We start from the raw sequence: 27,473 nt of genomic DNA on the forward strand, positions 1-27,473 counted from the left end.
GAACAAACTGCCAACAGAATTTGACTACCCTCTTGGTAATTGATTCTCCAAGCGTAGTCACAGCAACCAGGTTTATTTTGTACTCTTTGCCTTTTTCTTGGTGATCTCACTCAGTTTGAAACATGCCAGGGAGTGTTTTTTAAGAAAACATAGACTTTCCGTGTCTTAGTTTATGTCACAAAGTGAGTGAGAACATCAATAAAACAAAGAACTGAGAATTGGACTCAGGAATTTAATTCCCAGTCTACTGTCCTGGTTACTTTTTTTTTTTTTTTCATTTTTTAGGATGAGCAATCAAAGGTATTTTCTGTACTACTACAGAGAGAAAAGAGATTTACCGTCTAATAGCAACTAATTTCTAAGTTTTATTTGAGTGCTTATTTTTTCAAGCAGTAGCAATCACTTTGGTAATAAAGAAATTTAGCACAGACCCCAGAGTCAGACTGACCGAGTGTGAATCCTAGCCCTACTGAAGCCACTCTCTGCCGTAGTTTATGCATCTGTAAAATGGGGATAATTATATCACGGACTTCATAGGGCTGTTGTAACAGTTAAGTGAGTTAACGTATGTCACATGCTTACAACCTATCTGATGTAATATAAAATTCATGCTTTTATATTTTAAATGATAGATGTTATAGCCTTTACTTCATAAATATTTTTTCTCAGTATTTAAAAATATCTAAGGGGTAAAATAGGATTTTTCGAAGTTCTCTGAAAATATATGTATAATACATGCAAGAAAGCCTTTTTAATTGCTTTACCTTATTTTAAAATATGTGATATATGTGTATAGTCAGTGCCCTTTTGTCACCACTGAGCAGCACTGTGACAGAACTGTCCTTCACGTATGCCTCTGACATCACTGACCCTGGGTCCAAAATGGGCATTCTTTGAGTTGCTTGTCCACCGGCCATGATGGATTTGCATTGATTCTCCCGCACATTTTGCCCTGGTTCTCTTTGTGGCCAGTGGCATGCATTCATGAGACAGCAGGCTTTGGAAGAGACAGAAACTAACCGACACTTACTGAATAAAAGCTGCTCTCTTGACCTTGTTAATTTTAGGTTTCTTTGCTTTTGAGGATTATTATTTTTAATGTACCTAAGGTTTTTAAAAGTCACCTTTTATCTTTACAAAATTATGTAATTCTTTCCACAAGTGAGTTTAGATTTTAATATCTATGTATAAAATACACACATATGTATATATGCACATATGCATATATATATATGTGTATATATATATAATTTTTACAAATCTGACTTGTTTGTTTTCAGACATTTCTTCCCCTCTCATATAATCTTGATATCTCAAGACATCATCCTAGGGGTAGTCTAAAAGTTTGTTTGTAGGTATTTCTGCCTCTGGCTACTTTGAAGTAAATAATTTGAGATGACTAATGTGCTTGCCTAAGACATATTATCTTTATAATAGCAATTTTATGATCATGCTCAATTGCAAATATCATTTTATTATGGTAATCACTGTTATTTTATTGCAGTAAGTATAATGTCTAGTGTTGTTGAAGCAACTTTATCAGGTTTTGAAATTTTGCTATTTTTAATGCTCTTTATTTCTTTTATTACCTGATTTGCTTTTCCTTTATTTAATTGCTATGCCAAAGGTTTCTGAATGTGAAAATCTGGAATTGTAATTAAGATTCTGGCATCCACTCTTATGTGTGTACAGTCTTTTACGGTGGTATGTGCGTGCAGGGTTTTGTTCCAGCAAATGTAGTATCTGTGGGCCATTTTGTTTTGCAAAAGAATGTAGCAAATTGAACTTCAGTATGAGAATGTCAATTTGTGGAAGCAGAATGTAAAAAAGCAACTCTGAGGGACTTGTATCCAGAATATATAAAGAACTCTTATGACTCAACAATAAAAAGAAAAATAATCCAATTTAAAAGTGGGCAAAGGATTTCAATAGACATTTCTCCAAAGAAAATAGATAAATAACCAATAAGCACATGAAAAGATGTTAAACGTTATTAGATATTAGGGAAAGGTAAATCAAAACCACAGTAAGATACCACTTCACAAAAAGACAGACAATAACAGTGTTAACAAATTGTGGAGAAATCAGGCCCCTTGTACACTGTTGGTGGGAAGATAAAATGGTGCAGCTGCCTTAGAAAGCATTCTGGCAGTTCCTCAAATGTTAGACACAGAGTTACTGTATGACCCCACAATTTCACCCCTAGCTGTATATCCAGGAGAACTGAAAAAAGCTTAACACATACATACATACGTACATGTTCATAACATCAGTGTTTATAATAATCAAGAAGTAGGGAAAAACCCCAGATGTCTATTAATGAATGAATGAATAAATAAAATGTGGTATATCCATAAGATAGAATATTATTCAGACAGAGAGAGGAATGAACTATTGGTACATGTTATAACATGAATGAGCCTTTTTTTCCCTCGGATCAGATAATTTTTACTGATGTGCTTGATGTTTGAGTTACACTATATTTTATAGTCATATTATACAACATACATAATATTGTTAATACATAATGTTATTATAAGGACCAAGATATTAAACATAGAATACTTTGCTTTTAAAAAATATTCCAGAATCAACATGAATGAACCTTGAAAGCACTACACGAAAGCAGCCGGAGACAAAAGACAACATATTGTGTGGTTCCATTTGTATGAAGTGTTCAGAATAGGCAATATCTAGAACAGAAAGTAGATCAGTAGTTGAGGGGCAGGGAGGGGACATGGAGAGTGACTGCTAATGGGTGCCAGCATTCTTTTTAAAAAAAATTTGTATTGAAGTATATAATTAACATATAACATTGTATTAGTTTCAGATGTACAACATTACAACATAATGATTCAACATTTGTATACATTGCAAAATGATCACCCACCACAATAAATCTAGTTAATATCCATTACCATACATCGTTACAAAATTTTTTTTTCTTATGATGAGGACTTTTAAGATCGCTCCTAGCAATTTTCAGATATGCAATACAGTATTACTAACTATAGTCACCATGCTCTACATTATATATCCCCAGGACTTATTTATTTTTATAACTGGCAGTTTGTACCTTTTGACCCATTTCACCCATTTTTCCCCCACCCATACAACCACCAATCTGTTTTCTGTATCTGTGACCTTGGTTTTTTAAATTTGTTTGTTTGCTTGCTTTGGTTTTTAGATTCCACATATAAGTGAGATCATACAGTATTTGTCTCTCTGACTTCGCTTGGTATAATGCCCTCAAGGTCCATTTCATTCTTTTTTATGGCTGGGTAATATTCCATGGTGTGTGTATGTGTGTGTGTATTTTCTTTTTTCATTTACCCATCAATGGACCCTTAGGTTGTTTCCATATCTTGTCTGTTGTAAATAATGCTGCAATGAACATGGGGGTGGATGTATCTTTTCTAATTAGTATTTTTGTTTTCATTGGATAAATACCCAGCGTGGAATTGGTGGATTATATGATTGTTCTATTTTTAATTTTTTGAGGAACTTCCATACTGTTTTCCATAGTGGCCGCACCAATTTAAATTCTCACCATCAGTGCATAAGAGTTCCCTTTTCTCCATGTTCCTTCCAGCTCTTGTTAGTTCTTGTCTTTTGGATAATAGCCATTATAACAGATGTGAAGTAATATCTCATTGTGGTTTTGATTTGCATTTCCCTGATGATTAGTGATGTTGAGCATCTTTTCATGTGCCTATTGGCCATCTGTATGTCTTCTTTGGAAAAATTTTTATTCAAGTCCTCTGCCCATTTTTTAATCTGATTATTTATTGTTTTGCTGTTGAATTTTATGACTTCATTATATAATTTGGGTACTAAACCCTTATCAGATATATGATTTGCAAATATTTTCTCCTGTTCAGTAGATTGCCTTTTCATTTTGCTCATCATTTCCTTTGCTGTGCAGAAGTTTTTTAGTTTGATGTAGTCTCAGTTGTTTATTTTTGCTTTTGTTGCCTTTACTTTTACAGTCAAATCCAAAAAACCATGGACAAGACTGATGTCAAGGAATTTACCACTTATGTTTTCTTCTAGGAGTTTTATGGTTTCAGGTCTTACATTCAGGTGTTTAATTCATTTGGAGTTAATTTTTGTGTATGGTGTAAAATAGTGGTACAGTTTCATTCTTTTGCATGTATCTGTCCAATTTTCCCAACACCATTTATTTAAGAGACTTTCCTTTCCCCATTGTATATTCTCAGCTCCCTGTCATAAATTAATTAACCACATATGTGTGGGTTTATTTCTGGGCTGTCTATTCTGTTCCTTTGATTTCTGTGTCTTTTTATGCTAATGTCATACTGTTTTGATTACTTTAGCTTTGTAATATAGTCTGAGGTCAGGGAGCATCATGATGCCTGCAGCTTGGTTCTTCTCCCTCAAGGTTGCTTTGGCTACTTGGGATCTTTTGTGATTCCATAGGAATTTTAGGATGTGGTTTCTATTTCTGTGAAAAATGCCATTGGAATTTTGATAGGGATTGCATTAAATCTGTAGGTTGCTTTGGATAATATAGACATTTTAACAATATTAATTCTTCCAGTTCATGAGCATGGAGTACCTTTATTTGTGTCTTCAATTTTTTTCATCAATGGTTAAGTTTATTCCTCGGTATTTTATTCTTTTTGATGCAACTGTAAATGGGATTGTTGTCTTATTTTCTCTTTCTGATAGTTTGTTGTTAATGTACAGAAATCAGCAGACTTCTATATATTGATTTTGTATACTGCAACTTAATTCATTTATTCTAACCACGTTTTGATGAAGTCTTTAGGGTTTTCTATGTATAATGTCATGTAATTTGCAGATGGTGATAGTTCTACTTCTTCCTTTCCAATTTAGATTCCTTTTATTTATTTTCTTGCCTAATTATTCTGGCTAGGACTTCTAATACCATGTTGAATAAAAGTGGCAAGAGTGGGTATCTTCGTCTCGTTCCTGATCTTAGAGGAAAATTTTTAGCTTTCATTATTGAGTATGATGTTAGCTGTGGGCCAGCTTTCTTTCTAGGTGATGAAACTGTTCTGACATTAAATAGTGGGGATGTATGCAAAACTCTGCAACTATACTAAAAACCACTGAATTGTACCCTTTAAAAAGGTGCATTTTAGGGAATTCTCCAGTGGTCCAGCAGTTAGGACTCCTCGTTCTCACTGCCAAGGGCCCAGGTTCAGTCCCTGGCTGGGGAACTAAGATCCCACAAGCCATGCAGCATAGTCATAAATGAATGAATGAATGAATGGATAAATAAATAAATAAATAAATAGTCTCCCTTTAAAAGAAAAACTGCATTTTATAGTATGTGAATTCTGTCTCCTGAAGGCTGTTATTAAGTAACTGAAATAATGGTAGCCACTGCTTTTCCCAAAGTGTACTAGTGCTCAGATTTCTATTGGTTCTGTGGATGTTATGTGTGTACGTGTGTGTACTGTGCAAATATGATATGTGATATGATAATATCACATTGTATAAGCAATGAAATGTTATATAATATTTTTGGCTCCAAATTCTCATTTGTTAATTGAACTTCATGGAGACCTTAGGGACTTATTTATGTAAATAACCATGCTGCTTTTACTAAAGAACACATCCTTTTATCTCTGGAAGTTAATATTACAAGTGATTGTATTATAAATTGTTACCTTTCTTTTCTAGGATTTCCTGAGAAGACAACAGTCAAACAGCGTTATCGTCTGCTTGGAAATAGTCTCAATGTGCATGTAGTAGCTCAACTAATCAAAATCCTATGTGAATAATTTTTAAGTAACTCTGAAAGATGGTGGCAGTATTCCATTATATCCAGATAATAATTCTGAAATTCTTTTTTGAATTAATTTTGACAAAATTCAACTAAATTATCTTTTTCTCTCATTAATAAGAATTTGGATTTATCAGGAAAATGCCATTTTGTTTCCTTAAGTTTATATTACTGTGTTTTATAAGGTGAAAATTATTGTTATGCTTTAGGAGAATATCTTTTTATATGAAATTGTTAAATATATATGTAAAATATTCCCTTTATAATATTATGGTATAGACAAATTTAGGAACATTAGAATTTTAATGTCTACATGAATATTTTGTAAAGTGTCATAACAGGTGTACTATATGAACTTGAGAAACTATATTGTGTATGTTAATTAAAGGAGTTGCTTTATGAATCTATCATTTTACATTTTTTAAATAATCCTTCCTATTTCTAAAATGATGATTCTAATTTTACCCTGTTTAAAATATTGAATGTTTTACTTTCAATATTTTAAACATTCCTTTATTTTATCTAAACAAATGTGTATAATATATTAGACCAAATTATCATCATTTACCTTATACAACAGTCTGAAGAAAATGTCAGAAATAGTAATCCTAATTCTTGATTACCTCTCCATTGGTATGCCATAGAAAATGTAGGTGCACATTATCTAATTATCTTGAATTCTACTTCCTTCTGAAAGACAAAACTCACTGTCCCTTTTTCATTTGTACATACCTACCTGTAGTTTGCTATCTTCAGAGCTTGCGTTTGTCTTCCTTTTCAGCTTCTTTTTGTAAGTTGAATTTGCCATGATGTTCTAAGGATTGTAGCACAGCATTAAGATTTTAGGGAGGGAACTCTGCCCTCTGACCCCATTCCACATACCTATTCTGTGAATTAACTTTTATAACTTTAACTTTCTCTGACTCTCCCTCTCCATAGACTTCTTGGAATTAGGACTCTAATCAGACTAAATCTTGCATCATAAATCCTGTGGTTTTGATTTTGGTGATAAAATCAAGTGACAAAAAGAGAAATGAAAAGAAATAAGATGAGAAATTTTGTCACAAAATTTTAATTCATATTTTTATTCTTAAAAAACAATCATCCTGATATGAAAAAATTGGAACCCTATCCATTACTGATGGGAATGTAAAATAGTGCAGCCTCTATAGAAAATAGATGATAATCCCTTTAAAAAAATTAAACACAGTATTACCATATGATAAAGCAATTCCACTTCTAGGTATATACCCAAAAGAATTGAAAAGAGGGACTAAGATATTTGTATACCAATGTTCATTGCAGCATTATTGACGATATTCAGCTGTAAAAAGGAAGGAAATTCTGACACGTTACAACATGGATGAACCTTGAAGACATTATATTCAGTGAAATAAACCAGACACAAAAGGACAAAGTCTGTATAATTCCATTTATATGAGGTATGTACAAGAGTCAAATTCATAGAGATAGAAAGTAGACTAGTGGTTCCCAGGGCTCAGGAGACCAGGGAAATGGGAGTTCATGTTTAATGGGCGTAGAGTCTCTGGGGTAGGTGCAGAAGTTCAGGAGGTGGATAATGGTGATGGTTGCACAACAGTGTGAATGTACTTAATGGCACCGAATTGCATGCTTGAAAATTGTTTAAATGGCAAATTTTATGTTATGTGCATTTTATCACAATTAAAAAAAAAACAACAATCATTCCCCACCACCATTTTTTCAGAAGAACTCATAGATAAGTATGGGAATAGGGAAGCTGTAGACCAATGCATATATGTATCAACTGTCACTGTCTACATTTTGTGTATGTGTTTAAAGATAAACCTTAGGGCCTCCTTGGTGGCGCAGTGGTTGAGAGTCCGCCTGCCGATGCAGGGGATACGGGTTCGTGCCCCGGTCTGGGAGGATCCCATATGCCGCGGAGCGGCTGGGCCCGTGAGCCATGGCTGCTGGGCCTGCGCGTCCGGAGCCTGTGCTCCGCAGCGGGAGAGGCCACAACAGTGAGAGGCCCGCGTACCACAAAAAAAAAAAAAGATAAACCTTAGTACAAGTCTCGTAAATGATAGTATACAGCTATCTGAAATCACTTTGGCACACTTTCTCTGTTTTCCTCACTGATGAAGAGATTCTTACCAATAAGAAGGTTCAGAGTTTTACTGTGATTATGCTGTAATTAAAGTGTCCTGTGCCCCACTGCGCAATCATAAAACAAAATATGTTGAGTTACAGTGCACCAGGCAGTAACATGAAGGCTCTGTGGCGACATGTGCGTACAAACTAGGAGATAAAATATAGCTTTGTGAAAAATTTTAAATTATTGAAACACATCCACGGGCAGATTGTGATTCTTGCCCTTAATTAATTATATATAATAGCAAGCACAAAATTCACACATTAATGAAGATATATTTACCAGAGTATCTAGCATATATACACATCTTGGAAATTCTGACATTTGGACTTACTATAATCTTATTCAACAGTTTGAAAAATATAGGCTCTCCTTTTAAAAAAACAATAATTAAATCTTTGCCATTTCTAACAGGAAACTGATTTTTTGTTCTCCCCTTTGCATCACTTGTGCTCCTTTATTTCTTTTTTTAATTAAAATAATTATTTATTTAATTTATTTATTTTTGGCTGCGCATGGGCTTTCTCTAGTTGCATCGAGCAGGGGCTACTCTTCATTGTGGGGGGCGGGCTTCTCACTGTCGTGGCTTCTCTTGTTGCGGAGCATGGACTCTAGGTGCGCGGGCTTCGGTAGTTGTGGCTCGTGGGCTCTAGAGCGCAGGCTCAGTAGTTGTGGTATACAGGCTTAGTTGCTCCACAGCATGTGGGATCCTCCTGGACCAGGGCTCGAATCCATGCCCCCTGCATTGGCAGGCGGATTCTTAACCACTGCGCCACCAGGGAAGCCCCTACTTGTGCTCTCTTAAATGGTTTGCCAAATAATCATAAATTATTTATTACCCTGACTCATATTTTTAGTAAGTTTTCCATACCTAAATATAATGCATGAGATAAATCAATTTAAACAGAATGAATCATATTGGAAAATGATTTTGAAGAGTTATGTAGTCATAGGAGAAAGAGCCAGTGCTTGATCATCTTAATCCTTAGTGGCAGGCAGTAGAGCCAAATGGTGGGGGCAGTGAGTCACCCTGTTACTGAGGGATCAGCTGACCCTCTGCAAGTTCAGAGGCCCCTGAACATTGTGTTCTGGCTAGTAAATCAGACCTGCACAGTAGGCACCACCCTGTGCCTTGAAAAGTGAGAAAATACCACTGACTATCAGCCAACTCGCTCCCCCTCACAAGACAGAGCCTTTTAAGGAGACAAAACCAGTAGTTGAGATTGTGAAAGTTGAGGGGGCACCTAGCACTTAAATTATTTTTTTGAGGTACTGGGCAAGATTCTTTAACAAAAATCACAGTTTGTCTTTTGTTCTAACCTCAACCTAATTTGGGTCAGAAGTTATTAAATTGTAGCAGGCTTTTGAGGATAGATGAGTGAAGCTAAGCACAAATGAAACTGGTTTGATTCTAGCTCTAGCAGTACAGAATAAAGAAGCATCTGCCATATGAGCCAGTCTCAAGCATGTACTGAAGGATGCGTTCTGTGGGCCAGCTGCCGTGTCTGCACCCAAACTAAAGTGGCTCTGGTTGCTCGTTTTGTTTTGATAACTTTATAATTTAAAATCAAAAGTTAGAGTCAACAACTTCCCAAATAAGCCAAGATAACACAATAAGAATCTATCTTTAAGCCCATATAGGTAAAGTAGTTAAAGGATGTTTTTCTGAGTTGGTTATGTTGTTGAAAAGGTTAACTTTTCATAATTTGGTTTTCAACTTGGAACTATGACTGTTTGAGGCCACCAGTTGTAAACTGACTTGCTAATAGCTTTGGGCTTTGAAATTGAGTGAGTGTTGTAGGTTTCAGCAGTTTCTTATAGACAGTGATTGACCTGGTTATATAATTTTTCAAGACAGCTTGGAACTATCCCTGTACTGGAATTCTCTTCTTCTCAGGTTCTACTGTCAAAATGTGCTACATACAACTGTCATATCACCTTAACATGCATCTTTTTTGACCCACCTCCAATCCAACCTATTCTTTCTCCATTCATCATACTCACCAGGATGTCTAGTTAGGCCTATAATATTGCACTTGGCAAAGTTCCTTTGCATATTTTATTAAAGAGCAGTAAGAATCCCACATATGTTCTTCAACTTCAGATCATACTGGTCAGTCTTTCTTTACCATTTTTCCTCTCCTGTTATTCGTTCACTTTGCTGCTAAAATTTGAAACTTCGTTGCTGTTTTTTTTAATCCATTTTCCTGACCTCTCTCCTTGATTTCTAAGAACATTTTACACTGAAATACTCATGCTCTTCAAAATCTTACACAACCACGACCCAAACTACATTACTATTTTTGTCTTCATCTTTGAGTTTATTCCTTTTAAATTTATTTGTTTAACAAATATGAGCATGTGTAAAGAACTTTTTTGGCTTCTTATTCCCCAAGTTCTCAAATAAATTTGTTATATATTTACCGTAGGTTCTGAGTGTTATTTTCAATTACATCCAACACTTATAACTCTCCCTCAAGTATACCATACTTGATTCCTAAAGCTTCCAAAATCTTGTTTTTTCTACAAATCTGAATTTAGATAGAAATTGTCACAAAAACTAGAAGATAAGAAGTTACTTTTCTGATAGAACTCTTCTTTATAGCCCTAGGATGTTCTCATTTATTTTCTTATACATACTATGGTTTCACTGTTTACTTCAAATATTTGCTCTGTATTTTATTTTGTATCTTTATTCATATCAGGGCAGATTTAAATTATGTGTGTAAATATGGAACATATTTATTTAGCCAAGCTGGCTCTATAGTCAGATGAGATCACCTAAAGAAGAGTCTAAAGAGAGAACAGAGAGTGGTTTGGAGCTGAACTTTATCTGTTCCTGAAGATGCAGTCCTCAGATCTCTCTACCCTTCACCATCCAAGTCATTTTCCTCAGAGATCTCACCATTTTCTGTAACTACTTTTTTGCCCACGACACCCAGAAAATATAATTTTGACTCAAATAGTTGTTATTTTGCTTACTTAGCTACTTAGCTAGTTCCTTACACAAGTACAGTTAAATTTTACACACAAAAAAAGATTGAAAATACCTAATGGAATGTGATACTCCTTGTATAGTAGATAAAAGTTGAGTTTGCTATTTGAGAACTCATCCTATGGATGAATAGACAATAAGCTTGATAGTTGCTATAATTTGAATTGGTTTAAAATGAAAAATATTCCATGGTTTAGAGAATGTAAACTTCCAGGAGGGCAGGGATTTAATTTTTTTTTTTTTTTTTTTTTTTACTGCTACTTTCCCAGTGACTGAAACAGTACCTGGTGCAAAGTAAGCACTCAATAAATATTTGTTAAATGAGTGAATATAGTCACCATACTGGATTGATATAGAAAATTCCAAAGGCTGTCATACTGGAATTTAAAGTGTCTTTAAGTCACTTTAATTGGTGTTATTGCTACTTCCTCTATTAACAGAGGAATAGGCAAATTTACTCAAGTTTGGAATATGTGATTTAAAAAATAATTCTAGGATAGAACTTGGGGTTTTGGCTTTTGGGGAAGCTGTGCAGATATAAATTTTTAAAAATCCTGTGTTCTGACTTGTCCAGACAAGAGGGAAGACTCATTTTTCCTGCTCCTTCCTGATAAGTACAATTACCAATTCTGGATAAGTATGATTATAAAATAATGCAAGAGACATCAGAAAGAAAACTCTGAAAGGTGTAAGGAAGAAAACAAACCAGCCAAGTACTCCCAAAACTGGAGGGGGGACATAGTTACAGGATGTCTTATCACCTCCCACCCAACAGAAGAAGGTAGCCCAGGCTTGGTGTTTCCTGACCAAGCTAGCAACATAAGGGAGCCCAGGATGGAACAGGGGTCCTGCTGACAACACCAGGTGAGTCTGATACAACCCTCAAGGGCATTGTATAGGGATCCCCACTGGCAAATGTCCAGGGAAAGAATTACTCCCCTGGCAGGTCCAGGCTCCTCTTACTTGTTGAGAGACACTGAGCAACCATGGAGCCCTGACAAGGGGCATTCTGCCACAGGAGTGTCTGACCTAGAAGTTTTCATCACCATGGGCAGGAGGCTGTCTTCCCCCAACCTAGAGGTACCAGGCGACTCGTCTTGGAGAAAAGTTCTTTCCCTTAAAGTAACACCATCAAGGACCACTTTGAGCTCCAGCAGCACCAGATAAACCAAGTTAACACTGCAAAGGCTCTGAAATTTAAACTGCCACTGGAATCATAGACCAAAGGTAGGCCAGGGCCTGCAGGATAAATGTAAACATAGTGACTGCCTACTAAAATAAAAGATTAAAACAGAACCCAGAGTCTTCTAACATAATAGATGAAATATCCAGGATATAATCTAAAATCACCTGTCATACCAAGAACCAAGCAAATCACAACAAATAAGAAAAGACAGCCAACTGATGACACCTCCAGGATGAACCAGGTGTTGGATTTATCTGACAAAGATTTTAAAGCAGCCATCATAAAAATGCCTTAACAAGTAGTTACAAATTCTTTTGAAACAAAAAATAGAAAGGCTCCCTAAGGAAATAGTTAACCAAGATTTTTTTTTTAACATTGATAAAAACAACCACTATGGTGTGCATTTTTGTCCCAGTTTTTTTTTTAAAGAAATAAAGGCAATTATAAAACTGAAAAATACAATAGCCAAAATGGAAAACTCATTGGATGTGTTCTATAATAGAATGAAAATGACAGATGATAGGATCAGTGAACTTGAAAATAAGCAATAGAATTAGTAAATCTGAATAACAAAGAGAAGACTGGGGAAAAATGAGACTCAGTGACCTGTGAGACAGTGATAAAGAGCCAACATTCATATATTTGGAGTCCAAGAAGTAGAGGAGAAAAAAGAATAGAGCTGGATGAATGTGCAAAGAAATACTGGATGAAAACATCTCAAATTTAGCAAAGAATAAATATGCAGGTTCAGGAAGCTGAGTGTACCCCAAACAGGATAGGCTAAAAGAAATCCATGCAAAGACACTTTATAATTAAACATGTGAAAACTAAAAGAAAAAAAAGCAGCCAGAGAGAAGGGACACATTACTATAGCAGAGCACAATTTGAATGACAGCAGATTTCTCATCAGAAACCATGGGGGCTAGAAAGAGGTGGCACAACATTTTTTAAGTGCTGAAAGAAAGAAACTGTTAACTGAAAGTTCTGTGTCCAGGCTGTCCCACAGGAATGCAGGGGAAATAATGATATTCTCAAATGAAGCAAAACTAAATGTGTTTGTTGCTAGGAAACCTACCCATAAAGAATGGCTTTTGGACGTTCTTGAAACAGAAATGAAATGATAAAAAAAGACATCTTGGAGCATCAGGAAGGAAGAAAGAGTAATGGAAAGAGCAGAAGTATGGACACTTACAATAAACTGTGCTTCTCATGAATTTTATAAATCACATTTGATGATTGAAACAAAAATTATAATACCGTCTAATGCTCAAGACAGTAATATTTAAAAGTGGAGAAATTCAAGGAACCTAAATGGAACTGAGATTTCATTTCACTTAAAGTGGTAAATTGCTGATAGCAGTCAACTGTGATAAGTCATGTACATACAGTATATTGTTAGGCCCAGAACAGCAGCCACTGCAAAAACTGTGCAAAGAAATGCACTCAAAACCACTACAAATAAATCAAGATGGAATCCTAAGAAATATTTAAGTAACCCACAGGAAAGCAAGAAAAGAGAGAGGAATGTGAAGCAGAGGAAACAAACAAAAATGATTAAATGGCACACAAGCTCTACCAGATCGATAAATGTCTTAAATATAGTTGGTCAAAATACAGTGATTAAAATACAGAGATTGGTAGAGTGGATTAAAAAACATCATTTAATTATATACTTTGATAAGAAACCTGCTTCAAATTAAATGATTTAAGTAGGTTGAAAGTAAAAGATGGTAAAAACAAGACCCACCATGGGAATCTGCCTTAATAATATAATTAAAAGGACAGCAGTTTATAGGAATGAAGATATTAAACATAGTGAAACTGGAAGCAGATTAAATGTGTTACAATAAGACAATGCTGAAATACAAGATTGTGAAACCAATCAGTAAAATATGCAACGAGCAGCTCCTTTGACAAACAGTTTGCCAGTTTCTCAAAACATTGTGTTACTATGTGACCCAACAAGTATGCTCCTAGGCATATTCCAAAGAGAACTGAAAACATATCCACACACAAACTTGTACATGAATGTTCATAGCAACATTATTCATAATAGCCAAAAAGGGAAATGACTGTTGTGTTCATCAGTTGATGAATGAATAAACAAAATGTGTGTATCTGTACAATAGGTTCAGTCATAAAAAAGGGTGCAGTACTGAAACATGCTACAACAGAGATGAACCTTGAAAACATTATGCTAAGTGAAAGAAGCCAGTCTTTGAATATTCCATTCAATGTAATATATTACTTTTATAATTAAAGGTATTCTTTCTATCAAAACCAATACTCTATTCCACCTCTACCATAGGTAATCTAGCTTTCAAGTCACTACTTCATTTGCATCCTGATGGCATATAATACCATCTCCTCCCCAGGACAAAGGCCGTATCTTACCCAGTTCTGTCTCCTCGGTGCCTCTCTCAGATGCTGACAATCAGGGGGTACCAAATAAATAATTGTCCAATTAATCTGACTTGAATATGAATATGCTGAGTATTGTAGCAGAATCATTATGTCTTTCATGACTTGGGGAATTGCTGGAATAATTATCTGTCAACCTAAACAAGAATAGCACATTAGATGTTATAAGAAAAGTATTTAATACCACAATTGTGTGTAACTCCTAGGGGATTGTTTATGCCTTCTCTAAACACAGTTTAGGAATTGTTGGCAAAGCCTGATTTAGTAGTACTTCTATAATAAATATAGCCCAAGCTGCTATTTTAAAAAAGAAAAATACAAAGGAACAAAGGCTTTGGTTTTTACAGATCTTAGAATAATGGCACTGAGTAAGAATGAGAAGTGGGATCATCTCAGCCTTCTTCCTGCCCTTGATGACAACACCTTATATGTTCCCACAGATCTGTGTGGCACTTCAATTAATGCATCCCTTGGGAATGATGGCCCTTTGTAAGGCATCATCCTTGTTAAAACACTCCTCCTGTCATCAATCACATCAGTGAAACAAAGCCTCCCATCACCAGATAAAGATGCCTCTGTGAACTGCTTCTATTTGTATCTCTCCAATTAGAAGTTCACCACAAGAGGCAGTTCTGTAGCTGCCAAGTATCCCTAAACTCTCTTTTTTCCCCTCATTTTACCCTTCTCTTTATTTTTTTAATAGATCTTTATTGGAGTATAATTACTTTACAATGGTGGGTTAGTTTCTGCTGTATACCAAAGTGAATCAGCTATATGTATACATATATCCCCATATCTTCTCCCTCTTGCATCTCCCTCCCACCCTCCCTATCCCACCCCTCTAGGTGGTCACACAGCACTGAGCTGATCTCCCTGTGCTATGCGGCTGCTTCCCACTTGCTATCTATTTTACGTTTGGTAGTGTATATATGTCCATGCCACTCTCTCACTTTGTCCCAGCTTACCCTTCCCCCCCCCAGTATCCTCAAGTCCATTCTCTATGTCTCCGTCACTATTCCTGCCCTGCAACTAGCTTCATCAGTACCATTTTTTTTTAGATTCCATATATATGTGTTAGCATACAGTATTTGTTTTTCTCTTTCTGACTTACTTCACTCTGTATGACAGTCTCTAGGTCCATCCACCTCACTGCAAATAACTCAGTTTTGTTTCTTTTTATGGCTGAGTAATATTCCATCTTATATATGTGCCACATCTTCTTTAGCCATTCGTCTGTTGGTGGACACTTGGGTTGGTTCCGTGTCCTGGCTATTGTGAATAGAGCTGCAGTGAACATTGGGGTGCATGTCCCTTTTTGAATTACGGTTTTCTCAGGGTATCCCTAAACTCGTCTTCCTTCCCTCCCCCGCATCTCCGCAGGTGAATTTTCAGTTGCTCTCTTCCTCTCATCAAATACAAAATACTGTTACAAAAATGCATTTCCCCCTTTTCAAAAGGTTAGAGTAGCAACTATTTGCCCCTACATGGCCACAATCACTTACATGATTGTGTTAATACAACCTGGCATTTTCTTTGATTATAGTATGAAAGGTGTCTAAATGTTTCACTTCATTGCCTTGTTCAGGGAATTTTAGGAGTCACAGAGTAGAAAACTTATTCTGTTCTTTTTAGGTTGCCTTGGAAAGGGATGTCAAGTGGGTTTACCCATGGTCTTCATCAAAGATAACCTCCGCTTTATGACTTCACACCTTCATGGAAATCAAGCTTGAATTCATCCAGCAGAAGTGCTGGAGTCCTGGGGTCTTGAGCTGTGGGAGGTGGAGAAAGCTGTATTGTGTCCCCCCTGGCTTTTGGAGCCATGAATTCTAGCAATGTATGCCCTCTGCTGTGTGCTCTGTCCTTAACCAGTCCCTGTCTCAATGACACAAGACTTCCCAGTACACAGACGCTGTGTGTGTGTTTGTATATATGCCATTAGCAACCTCTGTTCCTTATGTGAAGCTCTGTTCCTCTATTACATTCCTCCCTCTGGATATGAATTTTCTGATTATATCCTCTTTGTTTATGTAAGGATTATTGTACTTAAAAAAAATCCGAAAAAGAAAAGCAAAAAAGTCCTCCAAACTCTCAATAATGAATAACAAGATCTACCTCCTCAGGAAAATCTCTGCCAAACCTGAATTATTCAAATGGTAATGATTAACCCATAATGCTTTTTCATTCTACTCAAGGATAATTGCAATCATTGTAGTAATGAGCATGGAGAACAAACGTCTGGATTGTGTTCCCTGAGTCAAGACCACATTGCATTCAAAAAGGTCAGTTTATCGCAGTAGTGGATTTGGTAATTTACTAGGAGATAATGCATTTTCCATGAAATGAGCAAATGAATAGTTTTAAACTTACATCAATTTCCATAATTATTTTATGTGATCCTTCATGAAAATGAATAGACAATTGGAACAATATTGTATTGTTCAGACATTTGGTAGAAAATCACAAAAATTGGCATATGTAAATGTACCTTTCAAGCAATGTGAGTTCCCTGAAAAAGAGAATGAGTTAAGTGTCATGAAGGTTGAGAGAGATCATTATATTCACAGATGTTTCCATTAATGACTAAAAACACAGATTAATTCTACAGTATTCTGTTTTAAACTGATGTGAAAATGAAAAGGGACCAAAGAAATCACCAAAGCCACATTGAAGCTATAAAATGAGATGGGAGCTAGAATACAGGGTATGAGAATCTTGCCATTCTTCCTCCAAGGCACCTCTTCATGTCAACCCTCTCTCCCTATTCTCATGACTCCTACACTGATCCAGCCCTCCAGATAAGTTCAGCTGGCCTACTGGAAATTTCACGTAAGGATTATTTAACTCAAGATACAAGAGCAGCTCCCCATTAAATAAAAAAATTAAATCAAAATTCTTCAACCGGCCACTTAAGGCCCTTCATCAATGCTGCCACCTTTACCCAACCACCTCCCTCCAAAATGACCCTCCTGGATTTGCAGAACCACTACAGTATGCCCAGACTGGGTTTAGGACCTCTTTTTCAGTTTGGTTCATGCTGTTTTCCTAAAAGCATGTTAGTATGCATTTTGTCTCGTGTGTCTTACCCATCTTTATAATGTTGCCTTATCACAGCGCTCTAGATTTGTACATATGCCTTTATTGCAAGCCAGAGAAAGTCGTGACTTTTACTTCTTTGAATTTCCCTCATTGTTGAGGATGTCCTATGTCTGCAGTAAATGCTTATTAAGACTGTAAAACCATGGGATTTAGATGAAACTAGTAGGAATGAAAAATAAACCTTGGTATATAAAATAAGTTATAGGGATTATATTAATACAGAATTGAGGTGCTCTCCAAGAATTTGGAAAAAAAAGATGGAAAACAAGGGGCTAAATAAAGTCTACACACTTAGCATTAAAATTTCCAGCAAACTTTCCTTATCCAGGTAGAAAACTGGTGTATTTTTTTTTCTGAAGAAATTCTATGTCCCCAGGGGAAAAATATCTTCAAAAATTGACAGTTGGTGTTCCCCCAATGGAACTGTCAGCTTGCCATTCAACCACCCATGATAAAGTTTGCTAGTTACAAACACCGTCCATCACACAGAGCTTATCATCCAATCTTTAGTGTCTTATTCTTAAATTTAAATGAACACATAAGGATAAATAGGTATTTGAGGAGAGCCTCTGATATGAAATAGAAAGATCTAAACAAGCAAACAGAAGAAGAACTTAGAGAAAACAGAGACCATGCAGTAAACTTCAAAAAGCAGCTATAATATTTTCAGAGTAATAGGAGAAGATGTTACAACACAAAATAAGAATGAGTTTTTGAAATTAAAAATATAATGCCAAAAATTTAAAAAATCAATATACATTTTAAAAGATAAATAACAAAAATTTCTCAGTAGAACAAAAGAAGATAAAGAAATAGGAAATAGAAAAGGAAGTTATGGAAAATTAGAAGACCAATCTAAGAAAAAATAGAAAAATAGAAGTACAGATGCACTTGTGGAGACCATGTGACTCTCTTCTGGAGTGAGCGTGCCTTCACCCCCTGGGTCAGGAAGAGAGGGTCTTTGTAAAATGTAGATGTGGATTCTGTAGGTCTGAGGTTGAACCTGAGATTTTTGCATTTCTGACAAGCTCCTGGGTAAAGTCTGTGCTGGGTCTATGGACCACACTTTGAGTAGCAAGGCTGTGGTCTAGGCCATCTCTGGATCTTCCCTACACCCACCACTGATATCTAAACCATTTGCAGAGTGGGGCCTTGAGGCAGCGGGGCAGGGCGGGGGCGGGGTGGGGAGGAGGTGAATATTCCTCAGATCTCTGTGCACCCAAATCTGAACTCTTATCTTTTCTCCAGAACCTCCTTCCCTTAATTATTCTGTCTTATTCAGTTATTGATACCTCTATCCTTCCAATTTCTCAAGCAGGGAGCCTGAGCATCACTTCCCTCCTCTCTCTTAACTGCCCCGACCTATTTTTCTGTAGATCCTGTTTCCTAAATACCTCTCTCACTGTCTCCTGGTCTCTCTGCCACTGCCTCAAACAAGGCCTCCGCAGGTCACACCTTAGCTGTACCACAACTTCCTCACTACCTCTGGGTCTGAGACTTGGCTCTGCAGGGATGCTTGTAAAATGCAAACATGACCTCCTATCTAAAATACCCTCATAAGTCTCCATTATTTAAAAATAAAATAAGATCTAAACTCATTAAAATAACATTTCCTGGTCCTACTGGACCTGACTTCCTTTCCCTTTAAAAAATTTCATCTCCCACAAACACACACCGTTGCAGCCACGTCTAGCTCTTTTGTAATTGGAAAGCTTTGGATGTGCCATTTTCTCTGTCTGAGACTCCCAACCCCCCTACTTTGCCTGGAGAACTCCTATACATTCTGTAAGACTCAGCTGGCTCTTGGGAAGCCTGTATTGCCCTTCCCAGGCAGAGGTAATTCTGTTCTCTATTGCTTTTGTTGTTGTGTTTTTTGGTCCTTATCAACATTCTGATTACAGTGATGCCTTCTTACCCAGCAATTCCCCTCATGTGAACTTCTAGTATACTGGAATTTACTTTCATATATACTTTTGATGACCACAGAATTTTCCTCTCTGAACTATGAGTCACTCATGAATTTCATTTGTGCATTGTGCTGGGGATTATTAGAAATGGTGGGAGCTGAGGATTCAAGTAGAAAAAGGAGGTGAAGTGAATGGTACAGAAGAAGCAAGGGGTGTACAAAGAGGTCTTAGAAAAGTTAAAGGAAGAAAGGAGAAGATAATTCTGATTCTTTTTTGTAAGGAGGGAAGGAGGAAGAAAAGGGAGCTGATACTTCTGTAAGAAGAGCTAAGAAGCTGGGAGGGAGAGGAGGGAGGAAGGTGACACCAGGGGGCAGGGTTGGGAGCAGAGGTCAGCAGGCCATGCATTATTGATTAGTAACACGCTGCCCATGCAGATGGAGAAGCAGAGAAAACCCTAACTCCACGCACCATGTGTAACATCTGCAACAAAGCAAAACACATTGACATGCACTTTGTTGTAGATGCCAAAGGCTGGAAACCCAGAGTGCAACAGACCTCTTGACAAACTTAAGATGTGTAAATATCATGGATATTATTAGTGTTCTGAATTAATTATTTTAATGAATGCAAAAAAAAAAAACGTGTATTAACGGCTTTCTTAGGTGTACTCTTACACTCGGTCCCCTCCCATGGAGCAGCTCCTAGAGCAAACCCTCCCTTTCTCTGTTTTCTCAGCTCCATCTTGAGGAAGAGTTTGTTCCCTTTGGGTTGCCTGCTCTTGGAGACTCTAGGATTTAAATCTAATCTTGCTTTCCACCCATCCGTGTGGAGTTCTTCCTTGCTTCCTGGCACCACCTTGCCTGGTTCTCAGACATCAGTTTACTTTTGCCTCACATCCCCAGCTGCAGGTCAGATGTCCCCTTCCTCACTCAAAGTCCTCAATGCATGTCTCTGTTCTGAAATCCTCTTCCATAAAAGGGGAGATTAGACACCCCTGATATTCCTGGTGCCCATGGATTTTAAGTCAACTGTGGATTCTTCTATCATTTCTTACTTTAAGAAACCCAAGTTCAAGTGTAGAAGAGGAAGGAGGGTTATACTTATTTACATGATAACTGCAGTTTACATTTAGTGGACACTTATCAAATGCCAAAGACCGGATGTGTTAAACATTTTGTGTACTTTCAGTGCTGTTATTATTATCTTTCTGCTGATGAAGAAACAGGGCCACATGGTCAGAAAGTGATGGAGCTGGATTTTGAACCCACATGAATGATCTTCCCTAGACCTGACTTTGGAGGGGAAAATCTGCAACGTATTCCACTTTGTATTCCTACCATTTTGTAGAATGGCTAATATGTAAAGGGCACATGAAGAATCTTTGTGGAATGCATTCTGAATTAGGGAGGAAATGTGAGCTTTGCCAGCCAATGAAAGACAGGATTTCAAGTCAATAGAACATTTACTCTGGGAAAAGGAGAGAGGAGAATATTCACCTTCTAAGTCTGAGGTCATGGATTCTAAAACTCTCTTAATTTATCTTTGCTGAAGAAATTCCAAATAAGGCAGGTAAAAAGGATGAGTGATAATGGTGTGGAAACAGAGACTGATTTTTACATTGCTTCCACCGAATCACGTGCAGACTGTCTGACTTGTCTATTGATCTCAACTAGAGTTGAGCAGGTGGGCTGGATATAAAATTCCCTAGCTTGTCATTCCAAAGTCAGTCAGACCTTGAAAGCATATTTCTTTCTTTTCCTTCTAGCACGAGGGACAATTAGGAATTGGATGGCTAGATTGGGAGCAGAGAAATTATCTTTACTTTGTTTAATAATAAACACATTAGTAACACAGGAAAATTCTGTTTAAAAATAAATTCTTATTGAAATCATGCTGGAAACATCTTTTATTGCACTTAACAAATTTGCTGAGTGCAAGTAACCTTTAAGAAAATAGAATCATGAAAATAGTTATGTTCAAAGCTCAGAGTTAGAATTGCCCTTTGTGTTGGAGGATTCTAACCCATCCTATTTTATCCTATTCTTAAAGTTGACAAATATTTCACGAAGACAAGATTTCCCTTCACCCCCCTTACCAAACTGTTAAGCTTTTAAACAAAGCTTGAACTAATGAAACTTTAAAAAAATGTATTCAACTTGAAATACATTGTGGTATGACACCTGTTTCTTAAAACGAATAACAGAATAACAAAAAACTCATCAGTTGACTTCAGTATCACCTCAAGAAAATAGCAGCTTGCCAGCTAGTTTTGCTAGTTTTGTTCTTGTGGTTGAATAGAGCAGGTGTAAAACAGTGTTACATCTCTCCATAATATCAAGTTGCAGAGCCTATTTAAGGGTGTAATTTTTAAGTTCAATGGTATTACATACCTTCACACTGTTGCGCAACCATCACCACTATCTATCTCCAGAACTTTTTTTCATCTTTCCAAAGTGAAACTCTGTACCCATTAAACAATAACTTACCATTCTCCCCACCCCACATCTCTGGAAACCACCATTCTACTTTCTGTCTTTAGGTTCTTCATATGAGTGGAATCATGCAGTATTTGCCCTTTTGTGATTGGCTTATTTCACTTAGCCTAATGTCTTCAAGGTTCATCCACGTTGTAGCTTATGTCAGAGTTTCCTTCCTTCTTAAGGCTGAATAATATTCCATGATATGCATGCAACACATTTTGTTTTTCCATTCATATTGGTCAGTGAACACTTGGCTTGCTTCCATGTAATGCTGCTATGAACTTAGTTGTACAAATATCTCTTTCAGTCCCTGTTTTCCATTCTTTCGTTTATATACCCAGAAGTAGAATTCCTGGATCATATGGCAATTCTATGTTGAATTTTTTGAGCAACTGCCACTGTTTTACAGTACCTGTACCATTTTACATGCTCACCAACAGTGTACAAGGGTTCCGATTTTTTCACATCCTCACCCAGTACATACTATTTGCTGCTTTTGTTTGATAGTAGCCATCCTATGAGTGTGAAGTGGTGTTGCATTGTGGTTCTGATTTGTATTTCCCTGGTGATTAGTGATGTTGGGTATCTTTTCATGTGTTGTTTGGCTATTTGAATATCTCCTCTGAAGAAATGTCGATTTTCTTTGCCCATTTCTTAATTGGTTTATTTGTTTTTTTGCTGTTGAGTTGTAGGAGTTCTTTACATATTCTGCATATTAACCTCTTCTCATATATATGATTTGCAATTTTTTTCCCATTCTTTGAGTTGCCTTTTCACTCTGTTGATAGTGTCCTTTAATATACAAAAGTTTTTCATTTTGAAGCAGTCCAATTTATCTATTCTCTTTCTCTTTTGTTCCTTGTGCTCTTGGAGTCACATCAAAGAAATCATTGCGGAATCCAATGTGATGAAGCTTCCCCCTATGTTTTTTCCTAAGAATGTTATGGTTTTATCTCCTGTACTTAGGTATTTGGTTCATTTTGAGTTAATTTTTCTATATAATATAAAGTCAGGGTCCAACTTTATCCTTTTGCATGTGGATATCCAATTTTCCCAGAAGCATTTGTTGAAAGGTGGCTACTTCTTAAGCAAGAATTGTTTTAGTGGATGTTTCCAAAGTAATTTCTTACCATTTCAAAGGTCAAACAGATAATGATTAAGTTGTGCATCACTTAGAAGTAGATTTTGACCTCTCACAAGTTGAAGAGTCCTGAAGATCTAAGATCATTTACATCCCTCAGGAAGAAGAAATAATGTAGCCTTCTAGGGCAAAGAAGGAAGATCTGAAAACTGTAGGACATCCCACTGGTCAAAGTACATCTGCCTGGTTTGCTTTCTCCAAACTGCCACACTCAGTTGGGTAGAGCAGCCTCCCTCCTACCTGACAACCTTGGAGGTTGGTGAGGAAGATGTTCTCACTTTTTCTTTGGAGTTTGGTTATTTTATTGACATTTGCTGAATCATATGGTGAAGCTGGAGGACTTGCGCTGCAGAGACAAAAAAGAAATACTGACCTCCAACAGTAAGTAGACACATGGATTATTTCTGCTGATGGACTAGGGTGGTTCCTCATCAGTTTTCACAAATAACCAGGTAAGCAAAGGTGTAATTTTTCTTGAGGAAAACAATGATGTTAAAAACAGATAGGGAAAAACAGTTGTATTGATGTATGGAAGTATCTTTTTATACACAAACTTTTCATTTATCATTTTGCAAATTAGGCAAGCATAAAATTACTAGGAGATATCTCCAGGAAATTTGCAAAGAAAGAAATGGCAGATGAGCAGGGAGAATTTGGTTGAGTTGACCACAAAGCAAAGGTATATGCAGTCTGTAGTTATTCGCTGAGAAACTTTGTTCTTTAGACTTAAAAACTATATGCCATAATTACCGATACATTCTCTGGCTTGGATTATGCAGGCCTCGAATGACTGCAGAGAGAGGAAATTTAGTGTTTCTTACTGGAGCAGCTCAAAACATTGAATTTAGAACTGGATCCCTGGGAAAAATTAAATTAAATGATGAAGACCTTGGTGAATGTTTACATCAGGTAATACACTGGAAATGCATTGAAGTAGTTTTGTATATTTGTGTATGGTTACTTGATTGAACAGGCCTATGTTTTTTTAAATTTATTTTATTATTATTTTTTATACAGCAGGTTCTTATTAGCTATCTATTTTATACACATCAATGTATACATGTCAATCCCAATCTCCCAATTCATCACACCACCACCACCACCCCCTGCCACTTTCCCCCCCTTGGTGTCCATACGTTTGTTCTCTACATCTGTGTCTCTATATCTGCCTTGAAAACCAGTTCATCTGTACCATTTTTATAGATTCCACGTATATGAGTTAATATATAACATTCGTTTTTCTCTTTCTGACATACTTCACTCTATATGACAGTCTCTAGCTCCATCCACGTCTCTACAAATGACCCAATTTTGTTCCTTCTTATGGCTGAGTAATATTCCATTGTATATATGTACCACATCTTTATCCATTCATCTGTCAATGGGCATTTAGGTTGCTTCCATGACCTGGCTATTGTAAATAGTGCTGCAATGAACATTGGGGTGCATGTGTCTTTTTGAATTATGGTTTTCTCAGGATTTATGCCCAGTGGTGTGATTTCTGGGTGATATGGTAGTTCTATTTTTAGTTTTTTAAGGAACCTCCATACTGTTCTCCACAGTGGCTGTATCAACTTACATTCCCACCAACAGTGCAAGAGGGTTCCCTTTTCTCCACACCCTCTCCAGCATTTATTGTTTGTAGATTTTCTGATGATGCCCATTCTAACCCTAATAATGTTAGAAGTTGGTATTTAGAGCTTATTATGGGCTATCCACTGTGCTCAGCACTTTATGTTCATTGTCTCATCTAACCCTCACAGCTGCCCTATGAGGTTGGCGTTATGATTACCCCTTCAGTAAGGGAGGTAGAGGAACTCTGCAGCAACCTGTCCAAGGACGTACATTAAATGGCTGAGCCAAGATTTAAAACCTGAACAGTCTCATTCCAAGCCAGGCCTCTTTACATGCATTCTAAAGTGTTATTATGGGAAAATATGCAGATGGAAAATTCCTTGATATATTGTTACTGAAAGGGTAAATGGAATGATGCCACGGCCATTTTAGTCCAATGCTTATTATACGTGGCATTGTTCTGGTTTTTCTAATAATGGGCAAGGTCTCGGGGCTTAAAATAGAATACTACTAAAATTTTTAAAATGTTATTCTTATATACATGATTTTTTCACTAGCATTCTCTTCCTCCTCCTTTTTCTTCTTCTCCTTTTTAAAATTAGATCCAGAAAAACAAAGATGATATTACGAACTTAAAAAGAGGTGCAATTGGTCTGCCTCAGAATATTTCTAGTCAAATCCACCAGCTTGATTCCAAGGTGAGTCTGACCTCCACATCCTCAGAGCAAATGGGTTCTCCTTAATTCAACTTTATAAATAATTCTTTTTCAGAAGATATACCAAATTTGTATCCTCTTTAGAAATGTAGTGTTGTGATCGTGGGCTTTTCGGTTCAATGACCCAGCTCTAGTAGAGGGTGTAGAGTGGTGATGGACCGTGGTTGGAAATTCTGTGACCAGAGCTTGTGGTGTTAGTCGGCTTTGCTCACGTGCTGATAGCACCAGGTGGATGGATCACTGTCACTTAGGAAAATTCCCAGAGTCACCATGCACAGAGAATCAATGAAACAACTTATCATTGGGTTGTACTTCTTTTTTTTTTTTTTTTGCGGTACGCGGGCCTCTCACTGTTGTGGCCTCTCCCATTGCGGAGCACAGGCTCAGGATGTGCAGGCTCAGCGGCCATGGCCCACGGGCCCAGCCGCCCCGCGGCACGTGGGATCCTCCCGGACCGGGGCACGAACCCGTGTCCCCTCCATCGGCAGGCGGACTCTCAACCACTGCGCCACCAGGGAAGCCCTGGGTTGTACTTCTTAAAAAAAAAAAAAAATGCATGCCATTGAAGAGAGTAGAAAGGAAGGGAAGCCTGGAGGGGAGAGAAAAGAGGAGGGAAAAGACAATAAGAAAAGGAACAAACAGATAAAGTAAGTCCCCAGCAGAAGGTATTAGGAAAATATGTCACAGGATAACATTATGTGTGACATGCCTTTGAACCAGCTAACAGATGTTTTCTCCTCCCCACTGCTAGCTCGTGGATCTTGAGAGAAAATTTCAAAGGTTACAGCAGGTAAGTCCCGTAACTACTAGATAGCCAACATCTTTCATTGAAAATACATGAGAATCATTGATGGAGCTGGTATTAAGGTAGATGGAGAATCAATATCAAGGACTTTGCTTTTCCCATGATTTAATTCTCATCACAATTAAAAAAAAATTTTTTTGGTGTATAGTTGATTTACAATGTTTTGTTAGTCTCTGCTGTATAGCAAAGTGAATCAGTTATGCATATACATATATCCACTCTTTTTTAGATTCTTTTCCCATATAGGTCATTACAGACTATTGAGTAGAGTTCCCTGTGCTATACAGTAGGTCCTTATTAGTTACCTGTTTTCTATATAGTAGTGTGTCTATGTCCATCCCAATCTCCCAGTTTATCCCTCCCCCCACCTTTTCCTCCTGGTAACCATAAGATTGTTTTCTACATCTGTGACTCTCTGTTTTGTAAATCAGTTCATTTAATTCTCATCACAAGTCATGCTTCCCAGGACACAGATGAAGCAAAGTGAGCCTCAGAGAGATGAAGGTCACTGGGCATGTGAAGTCCTCTGACTCTAAGTTTAGCCGTCCATGTGCTCTTCCTCTGCTGCTGGCACTTTTTAACCGTGCAACTTTAGGCTGAAGCTGGTCAGCTCGTGACCACCCAACTTGCTGATTCTGGCATCCAGGGCTCGGTTTTCAAAGGCCTTACATTTTCTCTAACATTAAACTTAGAAGTCTAGGATGTATCTCAAAATATTCCAAATCTTCTTAAAAGTATATTTGCTGGTAATTAAATCAGAACAATTTATTAGAATAAACCTTCCATAACTTTACTACATGCTTGTAAACTAGTCCTTGTAATTTTAGACTTCTTATCCCTTTTGTAGGGAGCTGACATTTTTGAGACTTTCATGGGGGCTGTAAGCTTCCACACAGAGAAATGCATAGAAGGTCTCCATATTTTAAATTGTGAATAAAAGCAAGGGAATTCCAGGTTAAGAATCCCTGCTCTAATATTCTTGGTCTGTTTTTGATTATGCTTCAAATGTTGTCCTCTACTTTGGTGTTTTAAATTTGGTGAACAAGTTCGTGTATTCTTTTTGCTGGCTTTGGTAATAAATTGCCCCTTCAGCCTTTATCTTTTTATGGAGTAGTTGAGGAATTAAAAATGAGCAAGGCACGGCACGAGAGTTTTCAGTCTCCTAGAGTGCTTCTTCATTCCTACCAAAGGTCAAGAACTGGAGGCCACGGTCCAGTCAGCTCGGACTGTCCTCCCTCTGC

The 27,473-nt window shown here is 37.0% G+C and overlaps 2 protein-coding genes across 4 annotated transcripts in view; both read left to right on the forward strand.

Annotated features, from left to right (window-relative positions):
• The window catches only part of TRDMT1 (tRNA aspartic acid methyltransferase 1), a gene marked incomplete at both ends in the record, with an annotated part of 64,308 nt that extends 58,534 nt beyond the window's left edge, over nucleotides 1–5,774 (forward strand). For all 3 annotated transcript variants that reach the window (XM_079700212.1, XM_079700214.1, XM_079700215.1), the window contains one exon: nucleotides 5,674–5,774. In XM_079700212.1, the coding sequence (XP_079556338.1) occupies nucleotides 5,674–5,774 (101 nt within the window). The remainder of the gene's footprint in view (nucleotides 1–5,673) is intronic.
• Nucleotides 5,775–23,370: 17,596 nt separating this feature from the next.
• CUBN (cubilin) overlaps nucleotides 23,371–27,473 on the forward strand; it is a 276,969-nt gene continuing 272,866 nt past the window's right edge. Inside the window, exons 1-4 of the mRNA XM_079700464.1 lie at nucleotides 23,371–23,517; nucleotides 23,916–24,045; nucleotides 25,314–25,409; nucleotides 26,179–26,217. Coding sequence (XP_079556590.1) covers nucleotides 23,405–23,517; nucleotides 23,916–24,045; nucleotides 25,314–25,409; nucleotides 26,179–26,217 — 378 coding nt within the window. The 5' untranslated portion in view covers nucleotides 23,371–23,404. The remainder of the gene's footprint in view (nucleotides 23,518–23,915; nucleotides 24,046–25,313; nucleotides 25,410–26,178; nucleotides 26,218–27,473) is intronic.

The sequence above is a fragment of the Hyperoodon ampullatus genome (assembly GCF_949752795.1).
Source record: "Hyperoodon ampullatus genome assembly, chromosome: 3".
NCBI lineage: Eukaryota > Metazoa > Chordata > Mammalia > Artiodactyla > Ziphiidae > Hyperoodon > Hyperoodon ampullatus.